Raw genomic sequence first — 25989 nt, 5'->3', positions numbered from 1 at the left:
ATTACGCAGGGAAAAGGTTACAATTTTAAGGGCCCGAAAACTACAACAATCACTACAATCATTTTTAAAAATTTTTTAACAATTTAGTTTCGATGAAATCTCGACCCGGCAACATAAAATTTAAGACGTTTGAACAGAATCCTAGTTATCCCCAAAACGTGAATTGAAGTTAGATTTCAATTCCTGTCACATTTCGCTATGCCATTTTTTACGGCAATAGCTTTACTTCATTTACTTTCAATTGTATCTGGTCAAGATGCGGGGCCATTTTTGCTGGCTTTTGGTCCAGACAACGGGGACACCTTCAACAGCAAGCGACGCGATGGGTGCTCTGAGGAACAGATCTTTGACAGACCCTTCAGAATCGGTCACAACCGTTATCGCTCTACATACGTCTGCATGAATGGCTACTTGGCATTTGGGGAAAAGTTTGAGGAGTTTGATCCAGACAAATTTAATATCGAGATAACCCCGGTTACAGAAGATACTAATGCAATATGCCCAATTGAGGGTACTACTGAGGGCCCGGACGTCACCTCGGCTGTGCCGTTTCCATTTTCAACCAATTTTGCCCAAACATTTGGAATAAACACACACAAACAGAGCACCCAAACACAAACAGTAGCTGAACAAACTAGACCAGGGATTACAAATTTTGATCAAAGCACTAAAAAACTTGATCTTACATCAACTGAATCAATATTTGATCAGAACACGAGACGATCTCAAGACACGACGCGTCACTCAACAGGTAATCAAACAAGTGGTGGTACTTTAAGTGCTGATCAAGGTACCCCCAACAAGTCAGTCACACTTCAGACCTTTGCCCGTCAGCACACAACTCATCCCCAAAATGTCCTGGGCTCAACAGAAACACCACTAACAGCTGGAAACACAATTTTTGATCAAATTACTAGGCGATATAAGGCTACGGATTCGACTTTAAGTCCACTTGAAGTCACGACAGAGCAAACTAGAGCTGCAAAGACGACCAGTGCGACCACAATTTATGACCAAATTATTCAGCGGCTGACAACAACTGAGGAAACTGGGTCAATAACTAACCAGACTCGAAGTACCCCGGGTCCAACCACACCTAGACCGGCTACAGACGAGACTACCCAACATGACAAGCGGACATCAAGTCAAGTTAATGAATCGACAACCCTTAATGCTCGAAGTACTCAAGGACAGTCGACAATAGAACAATCGACTGGACGAACTTTGAGTCACACAAAAGTTACCCTGGGGCACACAGCAGCTGGGCAAACCTCTGCTGAGATAATTCAGTCTAGCACAGATCAGACTACCCAATTTGAACAGCAGACAACAAACCAAGAAAGCGGTTCAACGACAGCAGCTTATGTTCAAAGTACTCCAAGACGGTCTACAACTGGAGAATCATCTGTGCAATCCACGATTGACATTCAGTCTACTCCGAGACAGACTTCAGCCGGGCAATCAGATCAAGGAGCTACAACTATCAGCCAAACAACCGCAGGAGATACATCGGCTGGTCAAACGGTTGCAAGAACAACAGTCCACTCTCAAACTACTATGGGACGAAGCACAGCTAGACCGACAACGGAACAGACTTCCAAACATGAACAGCAGACAACAAGCCAAAAAAACGGATCAACGACAGCAGCTTACGTTCAAAGTACTTCAGGACGGTCTACAACTGGAGAAACACCTGTGCAATCCACGATTGACATTCGGTCTACTCTGAGACAGACTCCAGCCGGGCAATCAGATCAAGGAGCTACGACTATCAGCCAAACAACCGCAGGAGATACATCGACTGGTCAAACGGATGCAAGAAAAACAGTCCACTCTCAAACTACTATGGGACGAAGCACAGCTAGACGGGCAACGGAACAGACTTCCAAACTTGAACAGCAGACAAGCCAAAAAAACGGATCAACGACAGCAGCTCATGTTCAAAGTACTTCAGGACGGTCTACAATTGGAGAAACACCTGTGCAATCCACGATTGACATTCGGTCTACTCTGAGACAGACTCCAGCCGGGCAATCAGATCAAGGAGCTACGACTATCAGCCAATCAACCGCAGGAGATACATCGGCTGGTCAAACAGATGCAAGAACAACAGTCCACTCTCAAACTACTATGGGACGAAGCACAGCTAGACCGACAACGGAACAGACTTCCAAATTTGAACAGCAGACAACAAGCCAAAAAAACGGATCAACGACAGCAGCTCATGTTCAAAGTACTTCAGGACGGTCTACAATTGGAGAAACACCTGTGCAATCCACGATTGACATTCGGTCTACTCTGAGACAGACTCCAGCCGGGCAATCAGATCAAGGAGCTACGACTATCAGCCAATCAACCGCAGGAGATACATCGGCTGGTCAAACAGATGCAAGAACAACAGTCCACTCTCAAACCACTATGGGACTAAGCACAGCTAGACTGACAACGGGTCAGACTGCGAAACTTGGACAGCAGACAACAAGCCAAGAAAGCGGATCGACGACAGCTGCTTATGTTCAAAGTACTCCAAGACGGTCTACAACTGGAGAAACACCTGTGCAATCAACGATTGACATTCGGTCTACTCTGAGAAAGACTCCAGCCGGGCAATCAGATCAAGGAACTACGACTATCAGTCAAACAACCACAGGAGATACATCGGCTGGTCAAACAGATGCAAGAACAGCAGTCCACTCTAAAACTACTGTGGGAGGAAGCACAGCTAGACCGACAACTGATCAAACTACCAAATTTGAACAGCAGACAACACGCCAAGAAATCGGATCAACGACAGCAACTCATGTTCAAATTACTTCAGGACGGTCTACAACTGGAGAAGCACCTGTGCAATCCACGATAAACATTCGGTCTACTCCGAAACAGACTTCAGCAGGGCAATCAGATCAAGGAGCTGCGACTATCAGCCAAACAACCGCAGGAGATACATCGGCTGGTCAAACAGATGCAAGAACAACAGTCCACTCTCAAACTACTGTGGGACAAAGCACAGCTAGACCTACAACAGATCAGACTACCGAACTTGAACAACAGACAACAAATCAAGAACGCAGATCAACGACAGCAACTCATGTTCAAAGTACTTCAGAACGGTCTACAACTGGAGAAGCATCTGTGCAATCCACGATTGACATTCGGTCTACTCCAAGACAGATTTCAGCCGGTCAATCAGATCAAAGAGCTACGATTATCAGCCAAACAACCGCAGGAGATACATCGGCTGGTCAAACGCATGCAGGAACAACAGTCTACTCTCAAACTACTGTGGGAGGAAGTACAGCTAGACCGACAACTGATCAGACTACCAAAATTGAACAGCAGACAACAAGCCAAGAAAGCGGAACAACGACAGCAGCTTATGTTCAAAGTACTTCAGGACGGTCTACAACTGGAGAAGCATATGTGCAATCCACGATTGACATTCGGTCTACTCCGAGACAGACTTCAGCTGGGCTATCAGATCAAGGAGCTACGTCTATCAGCCAAACAACCGCAGGAGATACATCGGCTGGTCAAACGGATGCAAGAAAAACAGTCCACTCTCAAACTACTGTGGGACGAAGCACAGCAAGACCGACAAAAGATCAGATTAGCAAACTTGAACAGCAGACAACAAGCCAAGAAACCGGATCAACGACAGCGGCTCATGTTCAAAGTAATCAAGGACGGTTTACAACTGGAGAATCATCTGTGCAATCCACGACTGACATTCGGTCTACTTCGGGACAGACTTCAGCTGGGCAATCAGATGAAAGAGCTACGACTATCAGCCAAACAACCGCTGGAGATACATCGGCTGGTCAAACAGATGCAAGAACAACAGTCCACTCTCAAACTACTGTGAGAGGAAGCAGAGCTAAGCCGACAACTGATCAGACTACCACACTTGAACTGCAGACAAGCCAAGAAAACGGATCAACGACAGCGGCTCATATTCAGAGTACTCTAGGACGGTCTACAACCGGAGAATCATCTTTGCAATCCACGACTGACATTCGTTCTACTCCGAGACAAACTTCAGCCGGGCAATCAGATCAAAGAGCTACAACTTCCAGCCAAACAAAAGCAGGAGATACATCGGCTAGTCAAACAGATGCAAGAACAACAGTCCACTCTCAAACTACTGTGGGAGGAAGCACAGCTAGACCGACAACTGATCAGACTACCAAACTTGAACTGCAGACAACAAGCCAAGAAAGCGGATCAACGACAGCGGCTCATGTTCAAAGTACTTCAGGACGGTCTACAACCGGAGAATCATCTGTGCAATCCACGACTGACATTCGGTCTACTCCGAGACAGACTTCAGCCGGGCAATCAGATCAAAGAGCTACGACTATCAGCCAAACAACCGCGGGAGATGCTTCGGCTGGTCAAACAGATGCAAGAACAACAGTCCACTCTCAAACTGCTCTGAGAGGGAGCACAGCTAGACCGACAACGGATCAGACTACCAAAGTTGAACAGCAGACATCAAGCCAAGAAAGCGGATCAACGACAGCAGCTCTTGTTCAAAGTACTTCAGGAGGGTCTGCAACTGGAAAATCATCTGTGCAATCCACGATTGACATTCGGTCTACTCTGAGACAGACTCCAGCCGGGCAATCAGATCAAGGAGAGACGACTATCAGCCAATCAACCGCAGGAGATACATCGGCTGGTCAAACAGATGCAAGAACAACAGTCCACTCTCAAACTACTGTGGGAGGAAGCACTGCTAGACCGACAACTGATCTGACTACCAAATTTGAACAACAGACAACAAGCCAAGAAAGTGGATCAACGACAGCGGCTCATGTTCAAAGTACTCCAGGACGGTCTACAACCGGAGAACCATCTGTGCAATCCACGATTGACATTCGGTCTACTCTGAGACAGACTCCAGCCGGGCAATCAGATCAAGGAGAGACGACTATCAGCCAATCAACCGCAGGAGATACATCGGCTGGTCAAACAGATGCAAGAACAACAGTCCACTCTCAAACTACTGTGGGAGGAAGCACTGCTAGACCGACAACTGATCAGACTACCAAACTTGATCAGCAGACAACAAGCCAAGAAAGCGGGTCAACGACAGCGGCTCATGTTCAAAGTACTCCAGGACGGTCTACAACCGGAGAATCATCTGTGCAATCCACGACTGACATTCGGTCTACTCTGAGACAGACTTCAGCCGGGCAATCAGATCAAAGAGCTACGACTATCAGCCATACAACCGCAGGAGATATATCGGCTGGTCAAACAGATGCAAGAACAACAGTCCATTCTCAAACTACTGTGGGAGGAAGAACAGCTAGACCGACAACTGATCTGACTACCAAATTTGAACAGCAGACAACAAGCCAAGAAAGTGGATCAACGACAGCGGCTCATGTTCAAAGTACTCCAGGACGGTCTACAACCGGAGAACCATCTGTGCAATCCACGATTGACATTCGGTCTACTCTGAGACAGACTCCAGCCGGGCAATCAGATCAAGGAGAGACGACTATCAGCCAATCAACCACAGGAGATACATCGGCTGGTCAAACAGATGCAAGAACAACAGTCCACTCTCAAACTACTGTGGGAGGAAGCACTGCTAGACCGACAACTGATCAGACTACCAAACTTGATCAGCAGACAACAAGCCAAGAAAGCGGGTCAACGACAGCGGCTCATGTTCAAAGTACTCCAGGACGGTCTACAACCGGAGAATCATCTGTGCAATCCACGACTGACATTCGGTCTACTCCGAGACAGACTTCAGCCGGGCAATCAGATCAAAGAGCTACGACTATCAGCCAAACAACCACAGGAGATACATCGACTGGTCAAACAGATTCAAGAACAACAGTCCACTCTCAAACTACTGTGAGAGGAAGCACAGCTAGACCGACAACGGATCAGACTACCAGTCTTGAACAGCAGACAACAAGCCAAGAAAGCGGATCAACGACATTAGCTCATTTTCAAAGCACTTCAGGAGAGTTTACAACTGGAAAATCATCTGTGCAATCCACAACTGACATTCGGTCTACTCCTAGACAGACTTCAGCCGGGCAATCAGATCAAAGAGCTACGACTATCAGCCAAACAACCGCAGGAGATACATCGGCCGGTCAAACAGATGCAAGAACAACAGTCCACTCTCAAACTACTGTGGGAGGAAGCACAGCTAGACCGACAACTGATCAGACTACCAAACTTGATCAGCAGACAACAAGCCAAGAAAGTGGATCAACGACAGCGGCTCATGTTCAAAGTACTCCAGGACGGTCTACAACCGGAGAACCATCTCTGCAATCCACGATTGACATTCGGTCTACTCTGAGACAGACTCCAGCCGGGCAATCAGATCAAGGAGCTACGACTATCAGCCAATCAACCGCAGGAGATACATCGGCTGGTCAAACAGATGCAAGAACAACAGTCCATTCTCAAACTACTGTGGGAGGAAGAACAGCTAGACCGACAGCTGATCTGACTACCAAATTTGAACAGCAGACAACAAGCCAAGAAAGTGGATCAACGACAGCGGCTCATGTTCAAAGTACTCCAGGACGGTCTACAACCGGAGAACCATCTGTGCAATCCACGATTGACATTCGGTCTACTCTGAGACAGACTCCAGCCGGGCAATCAGATCAAGGAGAGACGACTATCAGCCAATCAACCGCAGGAGATACATCGGCTGGTCAAACAGATGCAAGAACAACAGTCCACTCTCAAACTACTGTGGGAGGAAGCACTGCTAGACCGACAACTGATCAGACTACCCAACTTGATCAGCAGACAACAAGCCAAGAAAGTGGATCAACGACAGCGGCTCATGTTCAAAGTACTCCAGGACGGTCTACAACCGGAGAATCATCTGTGCAATCCACGACTGACGTTCGGTCTACTCCGAGACAGACTTCAGCCGGGCAATCAGATCAAAGAGCTACGACTATCAGCCATACAACCGCAGGAGATACAACTGCTGTTCAAACAGACGTAAGAACAACAGTCCACTCTCAAACTACTGTTGGAGGAAGCACAGCTAGACCGACAACTGATCAGACTACCAAACTTGATCAGCAGACAAGCCAAGAAAGCGGGTCAACGACAGCGGCTCATGTTCAAAGTTTTCCAGGACGGTCTACAACCGGAGAATCATCTGTGCAATCCACGACTGACATTCGGTCTACTCCGAGACAGACTTCAGCCGGGCAATCAGATCAAAGAGCTACGACTATCAGCCAAACAACCACAGGAGATACATCGGCTGGTCAAACAGATTCAAGAACAACAGTCCACTCTCAAACTACTGTGAGAGGAAGCACAGCTAGACCGACAACGGATCAGACTACCAGTCTTGAACAGCAGACAACAAGCCAAGAAAGCGGATCAACGACATTAGCTCATTTTCAAAGTACTTCAGGAGAGTTTACAACTGGAAAATCATCTGTGCAATCCACGACTGACATTCGGTCTACTCCTAGACAGACTTCAGCCGGGCAATCAGATCAAAGAGCTACGACTATCAGCCAAACAACCACAAGAGATACATCGGCCGGTCAAACAGATGCAAGAACAACAGTCCACTCTCAAACTACTGTGGGAGGAAGCACAGCCAGACCGACAACTGATCAGACTACCAAACTTGATCAGCAGACAACAAGCCAAGAAAGTGGATCAACGACAGCGGCTCATGTTCAAAGTACTCCAGGACGGTCTACAACCGGAGAACCATCTCTGCAATCCACGATTGACATTCGGTCTACTCTGAGACAGACTCCAGTCGGGCAATCAGATCAAGGAGAGACGACTATCGGCCAATCAACCGCAGGAGATACATCGGCTGGTCAAACAGATGCAAGAACAACAGTCCACTCTCAAACTACTGTGGGAGGAAGCACTGCTAGACCGACAACTGATCAGACTACCAAACTTAATCAGCAGACAACAAGCCAAGAAAGTGGATCAACGACAGCGGCTCATGTTCAAAGTACTCCAGGACGGTCTACAACCGGAGAATCATCTGTGCAATCCACGACTGACATTCGGTCTACTCCGAGACAGACTTCAGCCGGGCAATCAGATCAAAGAGCTACGACTATCAGCCATACAACCGCAGGAGATACAACTGCTGTTCAAACAGATGCAAGAACAACAGTCCACTCTCAAACTACTGTTGGAGGAAGCACAGCTAGACCGACAACTGATCAGACTACCAAACTTGATCAGCAGACAACAAGCCAAGAAAGCGGGTCAACGACAGCGGCTCATGTTCAAAGTTTTCCAGGACGGTCTACAGCCGGAGAATCATCTGTGCAATCCACGACTGACATTCGGTCTACTCCGAGACAGACTTCAGCCGGGCAATCAGATCAAAGAGCTACGACTATCAGCCAAACAACCACAGGAGATACATCGGCTGGTCAAACAGATTCAAGAACAACAGTCCACTCTCAAACTACTTTGAGAGGAAGCACAGCTAGACCGACAACCGATCAGACTACCAGTCTTGAACAGCAGACAACAAGCCAAGAAAGCGGATCAACGACATTAGCTCATGTTCAAAGTACTCCAGGACGGTCTACAACCGGAGAATCACCTGTGCAATCCACGACTGACATTCGGTCTACTCCGAGACAGACTTCAGCCGGGCAATCAGATCAAAGAGCTACGACTATCAGCCAAACAACCGCAGGAGATACATCGGCTGGTCAAACAGATGCAAGAACAACAGTCCACTCTCAAACTACTGTCGGAGGAAGCACTGCTAGACCGACAACTGATCAGACTACCAAACTTGATCAGCAGACAACAAGCCAAGAAATTGGATCAACGACAGCGGCTCATGTTCAAAGTACTCCAGGACGGTCTACAACCGGAGAACCATCTCTGCAATCCACGATTGACATTCGGTCTACTCTGAGACAGACTCCAGCCGGGCAATCAGATCAAGGAGAGACGACTATCAGCCAATCAACCGCAGGAGATACATCGGCTGGTCAAACAGATGCAAGAACAACAGTCCACTCTCAAACTACTGTCGGAGGAAGCACTGCTAGACCAACAACTGATCAGACTACCAAACTTGATCAGCAGACAACAAGCCAAGAAAGCGGGTCAACGACAGCGGCTCATTTTCAAAGTACTCCAGGACGGTCTACAACCGGAGAATCATCTGTGCAATCCACGACTGACATTCGGTCTACTCCGAGACAAACTTCAGCTGGGCAATCAGATCAAAGAGCTACGACTATCGGCCATACAACCGCAGGAGATACAACTGCTGTTCAAACAGATGCAAGAACAACAGTCCACTCTCAAACTACTGTTGGAGGAAGCACAGCTAGACCGACAACTGATCAGACTACCAAACTTGATCAGCAGACAACAAGCCAAGAAAGCGGGTCAACGACAGCGGCTCATGTTCAAAGTTTTCCAGGACGGTCTACAACCGGAGAATCATCTGTGCAATCCACGACTGACATTCGGTCTACTCCGAGACAGACTTCAGCCGGGCAATCAGATCAAAGAGCTACGACTATCAGCCAAACAACAACAGGAGATACATCGGCTGGTCAAACAGATTCAAGAACAACAGTCCACTCTCAAACTACTGTGAGAGGAAGCACAGCTAGACCGACAACGGATCAGACTACCAGTCTTGAACAGCAGACAACAAGCCAAGAAAGCGGGTCAACAACAGCGGCTCATGTTCAAAGTACTCCAGGACGGTCTACAACCGGAGATTCATCTGTGCAATCCACGACTGACATTCGGTCTACTCCGAGACAGACTTCAGCCGGGCAATCAGATCAAAGAGCTACGACTATCAGCCAAACAACCGCAGGAGATACTTTGGCTGGTAAAACAGATGCAAGAACAACAGTCCACTCTCAAATTACTGTGGGAGGAAGCACAGCTAGACCGACAACTGATCAGACTACCAAACTTGATCAGCAGACAACAAGCCAAGAAAGCGGGTCAACAACAGCGGCTCATGTTCAAAGTACTCCAGGACGGTCTACAACCGGAGAATCACCTGTGCAATCCACGACTGACATTCGATCTACTCCGAGACAGACTTCAGCCGGGCAATCAGATCAAAGAGCTACAACTATCAGCCAAACAACCGCAGGAGATACTTCGGCTGGTCAAACAGACGCAAGAACAACAGTCCACTCTCAAACTACTGTGGGAGGAAGCACTGCTAGACCGACAACTGATCAGACTACCAAACTTGATCAGCAGACAACAAGCCAAGAAAGCGGGTCAACGACAGCGGCTCATGTTCAAAGTACTCCAGGACGGTCTACAACCGGAGAATCATCTGTGCAATCCACGACTGACATTCGGTCTACTCCGAGACAGACTTCAGCCAGGCAATCAGATCAAAGAGCTACGACTATCATCCAAACAACCGCGGGAGATACATCGGCTGGTCAAACAGATGCAAGAACAACAGTCCACTCTCAAACTACTGTGAGAGGAAGCACAGCTAGACCGACAGCGGATCAGACTACCAGTCTTGAACAGCAGACAACAAGCCAAGAAAGCGGATCAACGACAGCAGCTCATGTTCAAAGTACTCCAGGACGGTCTACAACCGTAGAATCATCTGTGCAATCCACGACTGATATTCGGTCTACTCCGAGACAGACTTCAGCCGGGCAATCAGATCAAAGAGCTACGACTATCAGCCAAACAACCGCAGGAGATGCATCGGCTGGTCAAACAGATGCAAGAACAACAGTCCACTCTCAAACTACTGTGAGAGGAAGCACAGCTAGACCGACAGCGTATCAGACTACCAGTCTTGAACAGCAGACAACAAGCCAAGAAAGCGGATCAACGACAGCAGCTCATGTTCAAAGTACTCCAGGATGGTCTACAACCGGAGAATCATCTGTGCAATCCACGACTGACATTCGGTCTACTCCGAGACAGACTTCAGCCGGGCAATCAGAGCAAAGAGCTACGACTATCAGCCAAACAACCGCAGGAGATACTTCGGCTGGTCAAACAGACGCAAGAACAACAGTCCATTTTCAAACTACTGTGGGAGGAAGCACAGCTAGACCGACAACTGATCAGACTACCAAACTTGATCAGCAGACAACAAGCCAAGAAAGCGGGTCAACGACAGCGGCTCATGTTCAAAGTACTCCAGGACGGTCTACAACCGGAGAATCATCTGTGCAATCCACGACTGACATTCGGTTTACTCCGAGACAGACTTCAGCCGGGCAATCAGATAAAAGAGCTACGACTATCAGCCAAACAACCGAAGGAGATACTTCGGCTGGTCAAACAGATGCAAGAACAACAGTTCACTCTCAAACTACTGTGGGAGGAAACACAGCTAGACCGACAACTGATCAGACTACCAAACTTGAACAGCAGACAACGAGCCAAGAAAGCGGATCAACGACAGCGGCTCATGTTCAAAGTACACCAGGACGGTCTAGAACCGGCGAATCATCTGTGCAATCCACGACTGACAATCGTTCTACTCCGAGACAGACTTCAGCCGGGCAATCAGTTAAAAGAGCTACGACTATCAGCCAAACAAACGCAGCAGATACTTCGGCTGATCAAACAGATGCAAGAACAACAGTCCACTCTCAAACTACTGTGGGAGGAAGCACAGCTAGACCGGCAACTGATCAGACTACCAAACTTGAACAGCAGACAACAAGCCAAGAAAAAGGATCAACGACAACGGCTCATGTTCAAAGTACTCCAGGACTGTCTACAACCGGAGAATCATCTCTGCAATCCACGATTGACATTCGGTCTACTCCGAAAGAGACTTCAGCCGGGCAATCAGATCAAAGAGCTACGACTATCAGCCAAACAACCTCAGGAGATACTTCGGCTGGTCAAACAGATGCCAGAACAACAGTCCACTCTCAAACTACTGTGGGAGGAAGCACAGCTAGACCGACAACTGATCAGACTACCAAACTTGAACTGCAGACAACAAGCCAAGAAAGCGGATCAACTACAGCGGCTCATGTTCAAAGTACTCCAGGACGGTCTACAACCGGAGAATCATCTGTGCAATCCACGATTGACATTCGGTCTACTCCGAAACAGACTTCAGCCGGGCAATCAGATCAAAGAGCTACGACTATCAGCCAAACAACCGCAGGAGATACTTCGGCTGGTCAGACAGATGCAAGAACAACAGTCCACTCTCAAACTACTGTGGGAGGAAGCACAGCTAGACCGACAACTGATCAGACTGCCAAACTTGAACAGCAGACAACAAGCCAAGAAAGCGGATCAACTACAGCGGCTCATGTTCAAAGTACTCCAGGACGGTCTACAACCGGAGAATCATCTGTGCAATCCACGACTGACATTCGGTCTACTCCGAGACAGACTTCATCCGGGCAATCAGATCAAAGAGCTACGACTATCAGCCAAACAACCGCAGGATATACTTCGGCTGGTCAAACAGATGCAAGAACAACAGTCCACTCTCAAACTACTGTGGGAGGAAGAACAGCTAGACCGACAACTGATCTGACTACCAAATTTGAACAGCAGACAACAAGCCAAGAAAGTGGATCAACGACAGCGGCTCATGTTCAAAGTACTCCAGGACGGTCTACAACCGGAGAACCATCTGTGCAATCCACGACTGACATTCGGTCTACTCCGAGACAGACTTCATCCGGGCAATCAGATCAAAGAGCTACGACTATCAGCCAAACAACCGCAGGATATACTTCGGCTGGTCAAACAGATGCAAGAACAACAGTCCACTCTCAAACTACTGTGGGAGGAAGAACAGCTAGACCGAAAACTGATCAGACTACCAAACTCGAACAGCAGACAACAAGCCAGGAAAGCGGATCAACGACAGCGGCTCATGTTCAAAGTACTCCAGGACGGTCTAAAACCGGCGAATCATCTGTGCAACCCACGACTGACATTCGGTCTACTCCGAGACAGACTTCAGCCGGTCAATCAGATCAAAGAGCTACGACTATCAGCCAAACAACCGCAGGAGATACTTCGGCTGGTCAGACAGATTCAAGAACAACAGTCCACTCTCAAACTACTGTGGGAGGAAGCACAGCTAGTCCGACAACTGATCAGACTGCCAAACTTGAACAGCAGACAACAAGCCAAGAAAGCGGATCAACTACAGCGGCTCATGTTCAAAGTACTCCAGGACGGTCTACAACCGGAGAATCATCTGTGCAATCCACGACTGACATTCGGTCTACTCCGAGACAGACTTCATCCGGGCAATCAGATCAAAGAGCTACGACTATCAGCCAAACAACCGCAGGATATACTTCGGCTGGTCAAACAGATGCAAGAACAACAGTCCACTCTCAAACTACTGTGGGAGGAAGCACAGCTAGACCGAAAACTGATCAGACTACCAAACTCGAACAGCAGACAACAAGCCAGGAAAGCGGATCAACGACAGCGGCTCATGTTCAAAGTACTCCAGGACGGTCTACAACCGGAGAATCATCTGTGCAATCCACGACTGAAATTTGGTCTATTCCGAGACAGATTTCAGCCGGGCAGTCAGATCAAAGAGCTACGACTATCAGCCAAACAACCGCAGGAGATACTTCGGCTGGTCAAACAGATGCAAGAACAACAGTCCACTCTCAAAATACTGTGGGAGGAAGTACAGCTAGACCGACAATTGATCAGACTACCAAACTCGAACAGCAGACAACAAGCCAAGGAATCGGATCAACGACAGCGGCTCAAATTCAAAGTACTCCTGGACGGTCTACAACCGGAGAATCATCTGTGCAATCCACGACTGACATTAGGTCTACTCCGAGACAGACTTCAGCCGGGCAATCAGATCAAAGAGCTACGACTATCAGCCAAACAACCGCAGGAGATACTTTGGCTGGTCAGACAGATGCAAGAACAGCAGTCCACTCTCAAACTACTGTGGGAGGAAGCACAGCTAGACCGACAACTGATGAGACTACCAAATTTGATCAGCAGACAACAAGCCAAGAAAGCGGGTCAACGACAGTGGCTCATGTTCAAAGTACTCCCGGACAGTCTACAACCGGAGAATCATCTGTGCAATCCACGACTGACATTCGGTCTACCCCGAGACAGACTTCAGCCGGGCAATCAGACCAAAGGGCTACAACTATCAGCCAAATAACCGCAGGAGATACATCGGCTGGTCAAACAGATGCAAGAACAACAGTCCACTCTCAAACTACTCTGGGAGGAAGCACAGCTAGACCGACAACTGATGAGACTACCAAACTTGAACAGCAGACAACAAGTCAAGAAAGCGGGTCAACGACAGCGGCTCATGTTCAAAGTACTCCAGGACGGTCTACAACCGGCGAATCATCTGTGCAACCCACGACTGACATTCGGTCTACTCCGAGACAGACTTCAGCCGGTCAATCAGATCAAAGAGCTACGACTATCAGCCAAACAACCGCAGGAGATACTTCGGCTGGTCAGACAGATGCAAGAACAACAGTCCACTCTCAAACTACTGTGGGAGGAAGCACAGCTAGACCGACAACTGATCAGACTGCCAAACTTGAACAGCAGACAACAAGCCAAGAAAGCGGATCAACTACAGCGGCTCATGTTCAAAGTACTCCAGGACGGTCTACAACCGGAGAATCATCTGTGCAATCCACGACTGAAATTTGGTCTACTCCGAGACAGATTTCAGCCGGGCAGTCAGATCAAAGAGCTACGACTATCAGCCAAACAACCGCAGGAGATACTTCGGCTGGTCAAACAGATGCAAGAACAACAGTCCACTCTCAAAATACTGTGGGAGGAAGTACAGCTAGACCGACAATTGATCAGACTACCAAACTCGAACAGCAGACAACAAGCCAAGGAATCGGATCAACGACAGCGGCTCAAATTCAAAGTACTCCTGGACGGTCTACAACCGGAGAATCATCTGTGCAATCCACGACTGACATTAGGTCTACTCCGAGACAGACTTCAGCCGGGCAATCAGATCAAAGAGCTGCGACTATCAGCCAAACAACCGCAGGAGATATTTTGGCTGGTCAGACAGATGCAAGAACAGCAGTCCACTCTCAAACTACTGTGGGAGGAAGCACAGCTAGACCGACAACTGATGAGACTACCAAATTTGATCAGCAGACAACAAGCCAAGAAAGCGGGTCAACGACAGTGGCTCATGTTCAAAGTACTCCCGGACAGTCTACAACCGGAGAATCATCTGTGCAATCCACGACTGACATTCGGTCTACCCCGAGACAGACTTCAGCCGGGCAATCAGACCAAAGGGCTACAACTATCAGTCAAATAACCGCAGGAGATAGATCGGCTGGTCAAACAGATGCAAGAACAACAGTCCACTCTCAAACTACTGTGGGAGGAAGCACAGCTAGACCGACAACTGATGAGACTACCAAACTTGAACAGCAGACAACAAGTCAAGAAAGCGGGTCAACGACAGCGGCTCATGTTCAAAGTACTCCAGGACGGTCTACAACCGAAGAATCATCTGTGCAATCCACGACTGACATTCGATCTACTCCGAGACAGACTTCAGCTGGGCAATCAGATCAAAGAGCTGCGACTATCAGCCAAACAAGCGCAGGAGATACTTCGGCTGGTCAAACAGATGCAAGAACAACAGTCCACTCTCAAACTACTGTGGGAGGAAGCAGAGCTAGACCGACAACAGATCAGACTACCAAACTTGACCAGCAGACAACAAGCCAGGAAAGCGGATCAACGACAGCGGCTCATGTTCAAAGTACTCCAGGACGGTCTACAACCGGAGAATCATCTCTCAAATCCACGACTGACATTCGGTCTACTCCGAAACAGACTTCAGCCGGGCGATCAGATCAAAGAGCTACGACTATCAGCCAAACAACCGCAGGAGATACTTCGGCTGGTCAAACAGATGCAAGAACAACAGTCCACTCTCAAAATACTGTGGGAGGAAGTACAGCTAGACCGGCAATTGATCAGACTACCAAACTCGAACAGCAGACAACAAGCCAAGGAATCGGATCAACGACAGCGGCTCAAATTCAAAGTACTCCTGGACGGTCTACAACCGGAGAATCATCTGTGCAATCCACGACTGACATTAGGTCTACTCCGAGACAGACTTCAGCCGGGCAATCAGATCAAGGAGCTACGACTATCAGCCAAACAACCGCAGGAGATACTTTGGCTGGTCAGACAGATGCAAGAACAGCAGTCCACTCTCAAACTACTGTGGGAGGAAGCACAGCTAGACCGACAACTGATGAGACTTCCAAATTTGATCAGCAGACAACAAGCCAAGAAAGCGGGTCAACGACAGTGGCTCATGTTCAAAGTACTCCCGGACAGTCTACAACCGGAGAATCATCTGTGCAATCCACGACTGACATTCGGTCTACCCCGAGACAGACTTCAGCCGGGCAATCAGACCAAAGGGATACAACTATCAGCCAAATAACCGCAGGAGATACATCGGCTGGTCAAACAGATGCAAGAACAACAGTCCACTCTCAAACTACTGTGGGAGGAAGCACAGCTAGACCGACAACTGATGAGACTACCAAACTTGAACAGCAGACAACAAGTCAAGAAAGCGGGTCAACGACAGCGGCTCATGTTCAAAGTACTCCAGGACGGTCTACAACCGAAGAATCATCTGTGCAATCCACGACTGACATTCGATCTACTCCGAGACAGACTTCAGCTGGGCAATCAGATCAAAGAGCTGCGACTATCAGCCAAACAAGCGCAGGAGATACTTCGGCTGGTCAAACAGATGCAAGAACAACAGTCCACTCTCAAACTACTGTGGGAGGAAGCAGAGCTAGACCGACAACTGATCAGACTACCAAACTCGAACAGCAGACGACAAGCCAAGAAAGCGGATCAACGACAGCGGCTGATGTTCAAAGTACTACAGGACTGTCTACAACCGGAGAATCATCTGTGCAATCCACGACTGACATTCGGTCTACTCCGAGACAGACTTCAGCCGGGCAATCAGATCAAAGAGCTACGACTAACAGCCAAACAACCGCAGGAGATACTTCGGCTGGTCAAACAGATGCGAGAACAACAGTCCCCTCTCAAACTACTGTGGGAGGAAGCACAGCTAGACTGACAACTGATCAGACTGCCAAACTCGAACAGCAGACAACAAGCCAAGAAAGCGAATCAACGACAGCGGCTCATGTTCAAAGTACTCCAGGACGGTCTACAACCGGAGAATCATCTGTGCAATCCACGACTGACATTCGGTCTACTCCGAGACAGACTTCAGCCGGGCAGTCAGATCAAAGAGCTACAACTATCAGCCAAACAACCGCAGGAGATACTTCGGCTGGTCAAACAGATGCAAGAACAACAGTCTACTCTCAAACTACTGTGGGAGGAAGCACAGCTAGACCGACAACTGATCAGACTACCAAACTCGAAAAGCAGACAAGCCAAGAAAGCGGATCAACGACAGCGGCTCATGTTCAACGTACTCCAAGACGGTCTACAACCGAAGAATCATCTGTGCAATCCACGACTGACATTCGATCTACTCCGAGACAGACTTCAGCCGGGCAATCAGATCAAAGAGCTACGACTATCAGCCAAACAAGCGCAGGAGATACTTTGGCTGGTCAAACAGATGCAAGAACAACAGTCCACTCTCAAACTACTTTGGGAGGAAGCACAGCTAGACCGACAACTGATCAGACTACCAAACTCGAACAGCAGACAACAAGCCATGAAAGCGGATCAACGACAGCGGCTCATGTTCAAAGTACTCCAGGACGGTCTACAACCGGAGAATCATCTGTGCAATCCACGACTGACATTCGGCCTACTCCGAGACAGACTTCAGCCGGGCAATCAGATCAAAGAGCTACGACTATCAGCCAGACAACCGAAGGAGATACTTCGCCTGGTCAAACAGATGCAAGAACAACAGTCCACTCTCAAACTACTGTGGGAGGAAGCACAGCTAGACCGACAACTGATCAGACTACCAAACTTGATCAGCAGACAACAAGCCAAGAAAGCGGATCAACGACAGCGGCTCATGTTCAAAGTACTCCAGGACGGTCTACAACCGGAGAATCATCTTTGCAATCCACGACTGACATTCGGTCTACTCCGAGACAGACTTCAGCTGGGCAATCAGATCAAAGAGCTACGACTATCAGCCAAACAACCGCAGGAGATACATCGGCTGGTCAAACAGATGCAAGAACAACAGCCCACTCTCAAACTACAGTGGGAGGAAGCACAGCTAGACCGACAACTGATCAGATTACCAAACTTGAACAGCAGACAACAAGCCAAGAAAGCGGATCAACGACAGCAGCTCATGTTCAAAGTACTTCAGGAGGGTCTACAACTGGAAAACCATCTGTGCAATCCACGACTGACATTCGGTCTACTCCGAGACAGACTTCAGCTGGGCAATCAGATCAAAGAGCTACGACTATCAGCCAAACAACCACAGGAGATACATCGGCTGGTCAAACAGATGCAAGAACAACAGTCCACTCTCAAACTACTGTGGGAGGAAGCACAGCTAGACCGACAACTGATCAGACTACCAAACTTGAACAGCAGACAACAAGCCAAGAAAGTGGATCAACGAGAGCGGCTCATGTTCAAAGTACTCCAGGACGGTCTAAAACCGGAGAATCATCTGTGCAACCCACGACTGACATTCGGTCTACTCCGAGACAGACTTCAGCCGGTCAATCAGATCAAAGAGCTACGACTATCAGCCAAACAACCGCAGGAGATACTTCGGCTGGTCAAACAGATGCAAGAACAACAGTCCACTCTCAAACTACTGTGGGAGGAAGCACAGCTAGACCGACAACTGATCAGACTACCAAGCTTGAACAGCAGACAACAAGCCAAGAAAGCGGATCAACGACAGCGGCTTTTGTTCAAAGTACTCCAGGACGGTCTTCAACCGGAGAATCATCTGTGCAATCCACAAAAGACATTCGGTCTACTCCGAGACAGACTTCAACCGGGCAATCAGATCAAAGAGCTACAACTATCAGCCAAACAACCGCAGGAGATACATCGGCTGCTCAAACAGATGCAAGAACAACATTCCACTCTCAAACTACTGTGGGAGGAAGCACAGCTAGACCGACAACTGATCAGACTACCAAACTTGAACAGCAGACAACAAGCCAAGAAAGCGGATCAACGACAGCGGCTCATGTTCAAAGTACTCCAGGACGGTCTAAAACCGGCGAATCATCTGTGCAACCCACGACTGACATTCGGTCTACTCCGAGACAGACTTCAGCCGGTCAATCAGATCAAAGAGCTACGACTATCAGCCAAACAACCGCAGGAGATACTTCGGCTGGTCAAACAGATGCAAGAACAACAGTCCACTCTCAAACTACTGTGGGAGGAAGCACAGCTAGACCGACAACTGATCAGACTACCAAGCTTGAACAGCAGACAACAAGCCAAGAAAGCGGATCAACGACAGCGGCTTTTGTTCAAAGTACTCCAGGACGGTCTTCAACCGGAGAATCATCTGTGCTATCCACAACTGACATTCGGTCTACTCCGAGACAGACTTCAGCCGGGCAATCAGATCAAAGAGCTACAACTATCAGCCAAACAACCGCAGGAGATACATCGGCTGCTCAAACAGATGCAAGAACAACATTCCACTCTCAAACTACTGTGGGAGGAAGCACAGCTAGACCGACAACTAGTCAGACTACCAAACTTGAACAGCAGACAATAAGCCAAGAAAGCGGATCAACGTCAGTGGCTCATGTTCAAAGTACTCCAGGACGGTCTACAACCGGAGAATCATCTGTGCAATCCACGACTGACATTCGGTCTACTCCGAGACAGTCTTCAGCCGGGCAATCAGATCAAAGAGCTACGACTATCATCCAAACAACCGCAGGAAATACTTTGGCTGGTCGAACAGATGCAAGAACAACAGTCCACTCTCAAACTACTGTGGGAGGAAGCACAGCTAGAACGACAACTGATCAGGCTACCAAACTTGATCAGCAGACAACAAGCCAAGAAAGAGGGTCAACGACAGCGGCTTCTGTTCAAAGTACTCCAGGACGGTCTACAACCGGAGAATCAACTGTGCAATCCACGACTGACATTCGGTCTACTCCGAGACAGACTTCAGCCGGGCAATCAGATCAAAGAGCTACGACTATCAGCCAAACAACCGCAGGAGATACATCGGCTGGTCAAACAGATGCAAGAACCACAGTCCACTCTCAAACTACTGTGGGAAGAAGCACAGCTAGACCGACAACTGATCAGACTACCAAACTTGAACAGCAGCCAACCAGCCAAGAAAGCGGATCAACGACACCGGTTCATGTTCAAAGTACTCCAGGACGGTCTGCAACCGGAGAATCATCAGTGCAATACACGACTGACTTTCGGTCTACTCCGAGACAGACTTCAGCCGGGCAATCAGATCAAAGAGCTACGACTATCAGCCAAACAACCGCAGGAGATACGTCGGCTGGTCAAACAGATGCAAGAACCACAGTCCACTCTCAAACTACTGTGGGAGGAAGCACAGCTAGACCGACAACTGATCAGACTACCAAACTTGAACAGCCGACAACAAGCCAAGAAAGCGGATCAACGACACCGGTTCATGTTCAAAGTACTCCAGGACGGTCTACAACCGGAGAATCATCTGTGCAACCCACGACTGACATTCAGTCTACTCCGAGACAGACTTCAGCCGGGCAATCAGATCAAAGAGCTACGACTATCAGCCAAACAACCGCAGGAGATACTTCGGCTGGTCAAACAGATGCAAGAACTACAGTCCACTCCCAAACTACTGTGGGAGGAAGCACAGCTAGACCGACAACTGATCAGACTACCAAACTTGATCAGCAGACAAGCCGTAAAAGCGGGTCAACGACAGCGGCTCATGTTCAAAGTACTCCAGGACGGTCTGCAACCGGAGAATCATCTGTGCAACCCACGACTGACATTCGGTCTACTCCGAGACAGACTTCAGCCGGGCAATCAGATCAAAGAGCTACGACTATCAGCCAAACAACCGCAGGAGATACTTCGGCTGGTCAAACAGATGCAAGAACTACAGTCCACTCTCAAACTACTGTGGGAGGAAGCACAGCTAGACCGACAACTGATCAGACTGCCAATCTTGAACAGCAGACAACAAGCCAAGAAAGCGGATCAACGACAGCGGCTCATGTTCAAAGTACTCCAGGACGGTCTACAACCGGAGAATCATCTGTGCAATCCACGACTGACAATCAGTCTACTCCGAGACAGACTTCAGCCGGGCAATCAGATCAAAGAGCTACGACTATCAGCCAAACAACCGCAGGAGATACTTCGGCTGGTCAAACAGATGCAAGAACTACAGTCCACTCTCAAACTACTGTGGGAGGAAGCACAGCTAGACCGACAAATGATCAGACTACCAAAATTGAACAGCAGACAACAAGCCAAGAAAGCGGATCAACGACACCGGTTCATGTTCAAAGTACTCCAGGACGATCTACAACCGGCGAATCATCTGTGCAATCCACGACTGATATTCAGTCTACTCCGAGACAGACTTCAGCCGGGCAATCAGATCAAAGAGCTACGACTATCAGCCAAACAACCGCAGGAGATACTTCGGCTGGTCAAATAGATGCAAGAACAACAGTCCACTATCAAACTACTGTGGGAGGAAGCACAGCTAGACCAACAACTGATCAGACTACCAAACTTGAACAGCAGACAACAAGCCAAGAAAGCGGGTCAACGACAGCGGCTCATGTTCAAAGTACTCCAGGACGGTCTACATCCGGAGAATCATCTGTGCAATCCACGACTGACACTCGGTCTACTCCGAGACAGACTTCAGCCGGGCAATCAGATCAAGGAGCTACGACTATCAGCAAAACAACCGCAGGAGATACTTCGGCTGGTCAAACAGATGCAAGAACTACAGTCCACTCTCAAACTACTGTGGGAGGAAGCACAGCTAGACCGACAACTGATCAGACTACCAAACTTGAACAGCAGACAACAAGCCAAGAAAGCGGATCAACGATAGCGGCTCATGTTCAAAGTACTCCAGTACGGTCTACAACCAGAGAGTCATCTGTGCAATCCACGACTGATATTCAATCTACTCCGAGACAGACTTCAGCCGGGCAATCAGATCAAAGAGCTTTGACTATCAGCCAAACAACCGCAGGAGATACTTCGGCTGGTCAAACAGATGCAAGAACAACAGTCCACTATCAAACTACTGTGGGAGGAAGCACAGGTAGACCAACAACTGATCAGACTACTAAACTTGAACAGCAGACAACAAGCCAAGAAAGCGGGTCAACGACAGCGGCTCATGTTCAAAGTACTCCAGGACGGTCTACATCCGGAGAATCATCTGTGCAATCCACGACTGACACTCGGTCTACTCCGAGACAGACTTCAGCCGGGCAATCAGATCAAGGAGCTACGACTATCAGCAAAACAACCGCAGGAGATACTTCGGCTGGTCAAACAGATGCAAGAACTACAGTCCATTCTCAAACTACTGTGGGAGGAAGCACAGCTAGACCGACAACTGATCAGACTACCAAACTTGAACAGCAGACAACAAGCCAAGAAAGCGGATCAACGACAGCGGCTCATGTTCAAAGTACTCCAGTACGGTCTACAACCGGAGAATCATCTGTGCAATCCACGACTGATATTCAATCTACTCCGAGACAGACTTCAGCCGGGCAATCAGATCAAAGAGCTACGACTATCAGCCAAACAACCGCAGGAGATACTTCGGCTGGTCTAACAGATGCAAGAACAACAGTCCACTATCAAACTACTGTGGGAGGAAGCACAGCTAGACCAACAACTGATCAGACTACCAAACTTGAACAGCAGACAACAAGCCAAGAAAGCGGGTCAACGACAGCGGCTCATGTTCAAAGTACTCCAGGACGGTCTACATCCGGAGAATCATCTGTGCAATCCACGACTGACACTCGGTCTACTCCGAGACAGACTTCAGCCGGGCAATCAGATCAAGGAGCTACGACTATCAGCAAAACAACCGCAGGAGATACTTCGGCTGGTCAAACAGATGCAAGAACTACAGTCCACTCTCAAACTACTGTGGGAGGAAGCACAGCTAGACCGACAACTGATCAGACTACCAAACTTGAACAGCAGACAACAAGCCAAGAAAGCGGATCAACCACAGCGGCTCATGTTCAAAGTACTCCAGGACGGTCTACAACCGGAGAATCATCTGTGCAATCCACGGCTGACAATCAGTCTACTCCGAGACAGACTTCAGCCGGGCAATCAGATCAAAGAGCTACGACTATCAGGCAAACAACCGCAGGAGATACTTCGGCTGGTCAAACAGATGCAAGAACTACAGTCCACTCTCAAACTACTGTGGGAGGAAGCACAGCTAGACCGACAACTGATCAGACTACCAAAATTGAACAGCAGACAACAAGCCAAGAAAGCGAATCAACGACACCGGTTCATGTTCAAAGTACTCCAGGACGGTCTACAACCGGCGAATCATCTGTGCAATCCACGACTGATATTCAGTCTACTCCGAGACAGACTTCAGCCGGGCAATCAGATCAAAGAGCTACGACTATCAGTCAAACAACCGCAGGAGATACTTCGGCTGGTCAAACAGATGCAAGAACAACAGTCCACTCTCAAACTACTGTGGGAGGAAGCACAGCTAGACCAACAACTGATCAGACTACCAAACTTGATCAGCAGACAAACCAAGAAAGCGGGTCAACGATAGCGGCTCATGTTCAAAGTACTCCAGGACGGTCTGCAACCGGAGAATCATCTGTGCAATCCACGACTGACATTCGGTCTACTCCGAGACAGACTTCAGCCGGGCAATCAGATCAAAGAGCTACGACTATCAGCCAAACAACCGCAGGAGTTACATCGGCTGGTCAAACATATGCAAGAACAACAGTCCACTCTCAAACTACTGTGGGAGGAAGCACAGCTAGACTGACAACTGATAAGACTACCAGACTTGAACAGCAGACAACAAGCCAAGAAGGTGGGTCAACGACAGCGGCTCATGTTCAAAGTACTCCAGAACGGTCTACATCCGGAGAATCATCTGTGCAATCCACGACTGACACTCGGTCTACTCCGAGACAGACTTCAGCCGGGCAATCAGATCAAGTAGCTACGACTATCAGCCAAACAACCGCAGGATATACTTCGGCTGGTCAAACAGATGCAAGAACAAAAGTCCACTCTCAAACTACTGTGGGAGGAAGCACAGCTAGACCGACAACTGATCAGGCTACCAAACTTGATCAGCAGACAACAAGCCAAGAAAGCGGATCAATAACACCGGCTCATGTTCAAAGTTCTCCAGGACGGTCTACAACCGGAGAATCATCTGTGCAATCCACGACTGACACTCGGTCTACTCCGAGACAGACTTCAGCCGGGCAATCAGATCAAGTAGCTACGACTATCAGCCAAACAACCGCAGGAGATACTTCGGCTGGTCAAACAGATGCAAGAACAAAAGTCCACTCTCAAACTACTGTGGGAAGAAGCACAGCTAGACCGATAACTGATCAGACTACCAAACTTGAACAGCAGACAACAAGCCTAGAAAGCGGGTCAACGACAGCGGCTCAAGTTCAAAGTTCTCCAGGACGGTCTACAACCGGAGAATCATCTGTGCAATCCACGACTGACACTCGGTCTACTCCGAGACAGACTTCAGCCAGGCAATCAGATCAAAGAGCTACGACTATCAGCCAAACAACCGCAGGAGATACTTCCGTTGGTAAAACAGATGCAAGAACAACAGTCCACTCTCAAACTACTGTGGGAGGAAGCACAGCTAGACCGACAACTGATCAGGCTACCAAACTTGATCAGCAGACAACAAGCCAAGAAAGCGGATCAATAACACCGGCTCATGTTCAAAGTACTCCAGGACGGTCTACAACTGGAGAATCATCTGTGCAATCCACGACTGACATTCGGTCTACTCCGAGACAGACTTCAGCCGGGCAATCAGATCAGAGAGCCACGACTATCAGCCAAACAACCGCAGGAGATACTTCGGCTGGTCAAACAGATGCAAGAACAACAGTCCACTCTAAAACTACTGTGGGAGGAAGCACATTTAGAACGACAACTGATCAGACTACCAAACTTGAACAGCAGACAACAAGCCAAGAAAGCGGATCAAGGACAGCGCACCATGTGCAAAGTACTCTAGGACGGTCTACAACCGGAGAATCATCTGTGCAATCCAAGACTGAAATTCGGTCTACTCCGAGACAGACTTCAGCCGGGCAATCAGATCAGAGAGCCACGACTATCAGCCAAACAACCGCAGGAGATACTTCGGCAGGTCAAACAGATGCAAGAACAACAGTCCACTCTCAAACTACTGTGGGAGGAAGCACAGCTAGACCGACAACTGATCAGACTACCAAACTTGATCAGCAGACAACAAGCCAAGAAAACCGATCAACGACAGCGGCTCATGTTCAAAGTACTCCAGGACGGTCTACATTCGGAGAATCATCTGTGCAATCCACGACTGACACTCGGTCTACTCCGAGACAGACTTCTGCCGGGCAATCAGATCAAAGAGCTACGACTATCAGCCAAACAACCGCAGGAGATACTTCGGCTGGTCAAACAGATGCAAGAACAACAGTCCACTCTCAAACTACTGTGGGAAGAAGCACAACTAGACCGATAACTGATCAGACTACCAAACTTGAACAGCAGACAACAAGCCTAGAAAGCGGGTCAACGACAGCGGCTCAAGTTCAAAGTTCTCCAGGACGGTCTACAACCGGAGAATCATCTGTGCAATCCACGACTGACATTCGGTCTACTCCGAGACAGACTTCAGCCGGGCAATCAGATCAAAGAGCTACGACTATCAGCCAAACAACCGCAGGAGATACTTCCTCTCGTAAAACAGAT

The 25989-nt window shown here is 48.5% G+C and overlaps 1 protein-coding gene across 1 annotated transcript in view; it reads left to right on the top strand.

Moving 5' to 3' along the window:
• The window catches only part of LOC142347912 (uncharacterized), a 138859-nt gene that overhangs the window by 3075 nt on the left and 109795 nt on the right, over positions 1–25989 (top strand). The window contains exons 2-11 of the mRNA XM_075399075.1: positions 126–5557; positions 5816–6141; positions 6214–6705; positions 6772–6993; positions 7060–7263; positions 7345–7578; positions 7651–7854; positions 7939–8154; positions 8227–8664; positions 8803–25989. Coding sequence (XP_075255190.1) covers positions 199–5557; positions 5816–6141; positions 6214–6705; positions 6772–6993; positions 7060–7263; positions 7345–7578; positions 7651–7854; positions 7939–8154; positions 8227–8664; positions 8803–25989 — 24882 coding nt within the window. The 5' untranslated portion in view covers positions 126–198. The remainder of the gene's footprint in view (positions 1–125; positions 5558–5815; positions 6142–6213; positions 6706–6771; positions 6994–7059; positions 7264–7344; positions 7579–7650; positions 7855–7938; positions 8155–8226; positions 8665–8802) is intronic.

This window comes from Convolutriloba macropyga, chromosome 10 (genome assembly GCF_964194025.1).
Source record: "Convolutriloba macropyga chromosome 10, txConMacr16.3, whole genome shotgun sequence".
Classification (NCBI taxonomy): Eukaryota; Metazoa; Xenacoelomorpha; order Acoela; family Convolutidae; genus Convolutriloba; species Convolutriloba macropyga.
This window is presented reverse-complemented; position numbering and strand designations above follow the sequence as displayed.